This window comes from Mycetomoellerius zeteki, unplaced genomic scaffold (genome assembly GCF_001594055.1).
Source record: "Mycetomoellerius zeteki isolate Tzet28-1 unplaced genomic scaffold, Tzet1.0 scaffold50, whole genome shotgun sequence".
In the NCBI taxonomy this organism is placed as follows: domain Eukaryota; kingdom Metazoa; phylum Arthropoda; class Insecta; order Hymenoptera; family Formicidae; genus Mycetomoellerius; species Mycetomoellerius zeteki.
In genome coordinates this window covers 177,738-185,323 of record NW_017257501.1, presented here as the reverse complement: position 1 = coordinate 185,323, position 7,586 = coordinate 177,738, and the positions used below count along the sequence as shown (strand labels likewise).

The following is a 7,586-nucleotide window of genomic DNA, read 5'->3' as shown; positions in this document are numbered from 1 at the left end:
CGTATGAATTGATTTTACATAATAAATTGTTTTAATTGTAATTAAGTTATACATCTTAATTGGTTCGATCATTGACCTGATTTCTTTACGTCTTGCTAGTAATAGTTTCTCATTAAGGTTGGGAGTTTTTAAGAAAAAATTCTCCACTTGAAGATGAGAGTCATTAATCGTGAGCGTTGTATTCCTTGTGAGAGATACACAAAACGCAAAATCTTTATTAAGTTTTCAGATCTATACAATAAAGGTCAATTAATTCTTATGCTTTATGCTTGCGTACTGAAATCAACATTTTGGTTTTGCGATGGAAACCAAGAATTCCATTCACAGATTTTTGCAAGCTCAGCGACAGAGATACTTGTTGAAATGCGTGTAAAAGCGTTCATTCACACGAAAGTAACAGGAGACGATATAAGCTGTCAGCAATTTTTCTCTGTCGCATCGTTGCGAAGAACTCTGCTTATCAAATCCAGGGTTTAGTCGTTGCCGATGTAATCCCGTGTAAAGATCAGTAAAGTCAGGAATTTCGTACAAAACGGCACGATCATAATAAAGAGAGTTAATCAAAAGTTAATCAAAGTAGAAGTTAATCAAAAGTAAGTTCGAAAACGTAGCTCGTATTCGTAAAACGTATTCAAGAATTTTGTATAACTTTTTTTTTTAATTAAGACTTATATTTAAAGTAATATTATTTTAATTTTTTAAAAATAATTAGTGCGTCTTTTGGATAAATCGAATAAACTGCACATCGATAAAAATAAAAGCTTACCTTTGCAATTGGTCGATGTTCCAATCAATTCATCATGTTGCGTTGTGTTGACGGATTCGAGAATTCAAAATACAGGTAAGATTTATTGCTTGACGATTGATATTTGAGAAACACATATCCAGTTACATGTTATCCAGTTCTTCATTGAAAATCTTGAAGAGCATCTTAATAATAAATTAAAAATCATAGGAATATACAGGGTAGCTCAAATAAAGTGTTCCAGACTAATATTTAGAAATCACTGGATATAAAAATATCCAGTAATTTCTAAATATAATGAATAATGACGATTTTTTGTTACAAAGAGGTCTTTTAAGCGTATTACAAATGATTTTTTTTGAGTTTTATTTCTAGTTTTAAGGGGATAGTAGGGGAGCAACTTTGAAATTTTTCAAATCCTATCGAAAAAAGAAATCAGATTACGTAAAAACCAAGCAACTTAATTTATTTGAAATATTTTTTTCTAAATTTATAATGTCAAAAGTTATAAGTAATGAAATGCAGAGATCTATTGTATAATGTCGGATAATGGTGGATTTAATTCCAAATAAATCCAAAGGTTATATTTTCTTTTACAGCATTCATCTTGTATTAAAATTGGATAAGTCCTTCAGAAATGCCAATAGGTCTATTTAAATTGCTTGTACTTTTTGCGTTTAGAATCATCACTTTCTCTCTTTTCAACGTCCAAATATATTATACTCATCTTACTTTAAGTGCAAAAATTTCGGGCGATTTCAAACAACGCAAACAGATCTATATGATGAATATTGCTTTGTCATATGTATATGTATTTTCAGCATTTTAAGATTAATATTGATCACGATTTTAGGCGTAACTTCTAACAAATGCATGACGAAGTCAAGTGGGCGTAGCCATTCGAATTTTCATGCACGGCACAAACATATTCTTCTGATTGGAACGATTTCAATCTTATTGATTGTACTTTTTATGACAATTACTAACCTTACGTTTTCTATAATGTCAGGACCTGACGCTCATAATACTTCAGGTTAGTAAATATTACATGTGTAGGAGCACATACTGTTTTTCTCGAAAATTTTGCTCTTGTTCGTCCTTGCAATCGCCAATTTTCAGCCGATGTCCTCGAAGAATCATTTCTTCTATCATGATTCTTTCAGTTCGCATTCAACCGGAAACACGTGTGGAGCGAGTGATCAGGCTAGGCTTTCCTCTCAGCAGAAGATCATTATTGAAGTCCCGGGTTGGAAAAGTGATCGATGGAGACTCATCTTTTAGCGATCAGACGGAGCTTACGAGCCAGATAACACAAGTTGTAAAAGACGACACATTTCTAACGATAAATGGAAGAGACGCTGACACGCGTTTCAAGCGGGAGGTATCTCGCAGAAGAAGAGATTGCGCTCTAAGCGCTCAACATTGTAAGATGTTGTTGCAAACGGTGCAAGACTATCTTCTGAGTCTCAATAATAAGCTTTCAGGGACAAACGGCGAAAAACCATTGCCCAGGGATATTTTAAAATGTCTCGAGTGCAAACAGATGAACATCATGTAAGATCGATATTTCCCGCATGATTATACCGAGCAAAATCGTTCGAGCGATTTTAGCACTGCCATCAAGTTGCTGGATGACAGAGAGGCTAAAAATGGCTCAAAGCAGTTGGAATTTAATCAGACAAAAGCGACAAATATCCAGCCGCTGGAAACGGACTCAGTTATCGATGACCCATTGCAAAGTGCCGCAAAACAGCTATTAAAGGACACCAGCATATCGGAAACCAGTACTGTATCAATTAATTACACAAATTCTAATGGAAGCCAACGAATATACGTAAACGAGATTGACGGTAACAATTCAGACGTCAATGTCAAATGGTCCGATAGTAATTCAGCCGTAAATGACTCGCGTGTGATAATAAGCCAAAACAATGAAGGCGTTCCTGCAGTGTCGAAAAACGATCAACAACAAAGTATAATAACTGCAAGCGAAAGTGTCATGAGCGTGAAGCCGTTGTTCATGATGGAATCGAACAATACAAGAATGCAGCATGGCACTGTTATAGGAGATGACGGAAAATCCAGGAAAACCACGATTGCAGCTGATTCGATAGGAACAACCGAAACAAGAATACGGACCATCGTCGATCTTACGAAGCAGATTACTGAAAACGTGACGAGTGTACAAGTGGGATACAACGTGACCGGAATCAACGGCAGCAAGGTGCATCCTTCTGCGCATCCTTCGTTCGAGGGACACCCGGAAAATCGATCGACTACAACGAACGGTATGTAATCGGAAAGAATACATATTGGAGGAAGAGTATATAGTGAAATAATTAAATCGCGAGTTGCTTGCTACTTACATACATTAATATTTATGCTTCTTACATCAATATTTATGCTTCTATGAATGTGCTTCTTTAAGATATATACTTTCTCCTTATTTTTTTCTGCCAATTCTTTTTTACTCCGCCATTCCCGATATTCTATATTTTGAAGTTTATCAAAAAATATTTTTAATGCAGGAACGAATAAAGGGTCGTCTACATAGAAGTCATAAGGCCGATATTCATAGTCGGTTCTTATTTCAAGACAGTCTTAAGTAATTTAAATTGAGAAGCGCCATAACGGTCAGAACGTTAAGATGTTGAACTATTGTAAATTCATTTAAATGAATTAAAATATTATAATATTTTCAGATTTGATTGCGTTGAAAGTCCGACAACCATATCGGCACGCAATTATCATTTCTGAAATTAATTCATTTAAATGAATTTACAATAGTTCAACATCTTAACGTTCTGAACGTTATGGCGCTTCTCAATTTAAAGTATTATGTTTAACATTAGCGGTCTTTCAATCTTATTATAGTCTTAAGTAATGTCTTAAGACCAATGCGGTCCTCTGATTGGTTTGTGACATCTCAAGGCAGAACTTAAGACGGTCTTGAATATCAAAAGTGACTATGAATACTAGCCGTAGACAGTCGTGGAGTCTTAAGTCGTAGGAAACCAACCAATCACAATCAAATATAAAGAGAATACTCGACTAGAATTGATCAATTTCTTACGATTTGAAATCCTACGACTGTCTACGACTTCTATGTAGACGAGCCTTATGTATTAATAATAGAAATTCAACAGCTTATACCAATCGAAGCTAGATCTTTTAATGCTTTAAATAATTCAATGTGAATTATATATATATATATATATAATATATATACTATACATATACTTGCATATGTAACATATTTGTAATTCTTCAAATTGCGCGCCGAATTGATTTTCCGGACTTGTAAACGTAATTAAACTACTGGAATAATATCACGAATTAAATTAAATTGACAAGCAATTCTTAAATAATTTTAATGCACAATCAAGCATCATATTAGCAAGATGTTACTAAAGTTATTTAAAAATTGCTTGTCAATTTCATTTAAAAAACAATGAAAGAACAAGGGCAGTAGGAGTCAAGCGCGGGAGATGTTGCGCAAATAACACGGCTATCGTAGCGTGAAACTTCTTTATTTTACTAAAGCGCTTACATGTTTCGGCTCATTTTTGAGCCTTCTTCAGAGATAACTAATACATTCACATACATAGAATATAACAATTATTAACTAGTCATTCAATTTCATTTAATTTGTGATATTATTCCAGTAGTTTAATTGCGGTTGTAAGTCCGGAAAACCAATTCGGCGCGCAGTTTGAAGGACTACAAATATGTTATATATGTAAGTACATGTATAGTATATATATAATTCACATTGAATTATTTAAAGCATTGAAAGATCTAACTTCGACCGATACAGGCTGTTGAATTTCTATTATTAATTGTGTTTCTCACATTGTATAGTCTAAAAATAAGATTCTTATTGCTTATATGTATTAAATTTACCGCGACTTGCGTAATCACTAGAGTCGTATAAGCTGCAAGTCTCGGAATATTCATAATATAACATAAAACGCGCAATACGATTTTACATTAAATACACGAAGAAGTTAATATCTTTAACTTATAAATTAGAGACGGATACATACTAAACTTTTCCAGACTGTTATTATTCTTGCAGTACACCAGTTGGAAAATTGTATTTAATTAATGCATTTTACATAACCCAAACAGTCTATCTAAATTTTTGCATTAATTTAACACAAAACTGTTATATGAATATGTTATATGAAGATGTTACAATATAACATTACGTAAAAATTAACACACAAAATGTGACACTTTGATGCAATTTAAAAATAAATTAAAGGAGCGTATTTCTTCCATAAAATTAACATTTATGATATGTTAAATTAACATATATATTTATCTTTCATTTATTTATCTTAAAATTTATTTTAAAACTATATTATTTATAATAAGAAGCGCCATAACGGTCAGAACGTTGAACTATTGTAAATTCATTTAAATGAATTAATTTCAGAAATGATAAATGCGTGCCGATATGGTTGTCGGACTTTCAACGCAATCAAATCTGAAAATATTAATAATCCCCCCAAATTCTGGCCGAGGCATTATTTTTCGCAATAAGTTTTATTACAGTTTTTAAGTTGGGGAATTTGGGGGGATTATTAATATTTTCAGATTTGATTGCGTTGAAAGTCCGACAACCATATCGGCACGCATTTATCATTTCTGAAATTAATTCATTTAAATGAATTTACAATAGTTCTGACCGTTATGGCGCTTCTTAATTTAAAATTATTATGTTTAACATTAGCGGTCTTTCAATCTTATTATTATATTATTTATATTTTTTCATTTATTTTTAAATTGTGTTATGTTACCATTAAAAATGTTAAACATTAAGTTATCATAAAATAACAAAATTACATTGTGTTAAATTAACATTTAGGTATGTTAAAAATTCAATACAAATATTTTAACGAGGACCAGTTTTAATACAAGTATAAAATATAAAATATATTTTTTACATGTACTTCTGCCCTCTATAAAATGTTTACGGTTTTTTCAAAATAATAACTGAAATTTTTAAGAAAGAAACATTTGCAGGACCAAGATTGATAGAAAATCACCGTGATAACGAGCAGTTCATGCCGGCCGATCATTTCCAGATAAAAGACAACGGCAAACCTATTCCAGTAGCCGCGGAGAGCACGAAATCCTTTAAGCAGTTGACCCCCACAACGTGGACAATGCCACATCCAGTCTGTTTCTTTGGCTATCCTGGCCAATCTTCCAACATGCCATTATCTCCAGAATCAGCATTTTACTCAAGTCACTCTTCAATGCAAGATCGCGGATTTCCATTTCAAAACCCGCTTCACCAAGGTTCCTCGCCAAATTATATGCAGATACAAGCGAATGTGCCTATGCAATTTATGCCAAAATTGAATTACGCCGGCAGTCTATCTCAATCGATTGGTCAAGCCATCGGTCCTATGGGACCTGCCATATCAAAAACACCAATCTTCTCGTTGAATCAACAATCAACTGCAATGTCCCAGCAGCCAATTCCAAACATGCCATATTTCTGTGGTTATATGTCACTGTCGACCCTTCACTTCCCACCGATATCTGGCACGTTGCAATCCGACCGCTCTGTCGGCGAAGCCAAAGACCTTGCAAAAGAATCACGAAAATTACCTCATGAAGTCGGTGTTATCACGCAGCAGAATCCACGTAAGCGAAGTTTTAGAGATTTTCTGCGAAGATTTTTTCAATTTTTTTATCTTATCTGTATCTCTCTCTCTCATTCCTCTTCTTTATTTAATATTTTTATTTCATCTTATCTATCTTAATTATTTTAACTATCGTATCGCTTCTTTATATCAAAAGTTGACGTAAAACATAATTTAAAAAAAATATGATTTTCATATAGATACGAGTTAGTACCATAAATGAATAAACATCATTTTATGTCCATCATTAAAAGTATACTAACTTAACTTCATAAAAAATCATAAGATTCGTCACACACACAATGAATATTAAAGACTCTTAAAAAGAATGTTAAAGCCTCCAAAAAAAAGGTTTAAAAAAATTGTCAAAATTGTTCAACTCAAAAACGATTTTTTTTTAAATAATAGTAATGACATTTGATCATGTTAGAATATATTCTTTTGCCAATATTATTTAATTATTATATTTTTTGTCAAGTTGCAAAAATTTTTCTGTTTTCTGGGAAACATAATTTTTTAGTTGTATCACTTTTGAAATAAGGGAGTGATACTGTTCTTTTTACCATACTTTGAAAATGTAAAACTTGAAACTGGAAATTGAAATTTTCCAAGAAAATCAATTAGATCGTCAGTTTTAACGGCATGATAATTATTTTAGAGTACCTCACGCTCAACAAATGTCCTATAAATTATCATCAGTGCGATAATCGATATTGCATCCCAAGGATAAAATGGTGCGATGGCCATGTCGATTGCGCCGATGCCAGCGACGAAACGAGATGTTCCTGTAGAGATCGGATATCACGAAATCGACTCTGCGACGGTTATTTCGATTGTCCACATGGAGAGGACGAGCTCGGTTGTTTTGGTAAAAATAGACATTTCGTCACATACACACACACACACACACACACACACACACACACACACACACACACACACATTTTAAATAAATGAAAAAGAATTTTCATATCGATTTTGCTCGCATGTTGTGTTGCATTCTGCATGTGATAAGAATTTTTTCAATATTTTTTGACACAGAGTACGTTCTTTTATATATATATACATATATACAGGGTGACCCATTTTAACTTAGACAGCCAAATAACTCGAAACATCGCGATTAAATAAAAAATGTTTAAAACAAAAATTGTTGGATATGAAGGGGCTGATAGAACTAT

General features: G+C 33.0%; 1 protein-coding gene across 1 annotated transcript in view; it reads left to right on the top strand.

Moving 5' to 3' along the window:
- The first annotated feature begins 1,618 nt into the window (after positions 1-1,618).
- ndl (serine protease nudel) overlaps positions 1,619-7,586 on the top strand; it is a 19,457-nt gene continuing 13,489 nt past the window's right edge. Inside the window, 4 exon segments of the mRNA XM_018455651.1 lie at positions 1,619-1,778; positions 1,909-3,033; positions 5,777-6,406; positions 7,064-7,273. Coding sequence (XP_018311153.1) covers positions 1,619-1,778; positions 1,909-3,033; positions 5,777-6,406; positions 7,064-7,273 — 2,125 coding nt within the window.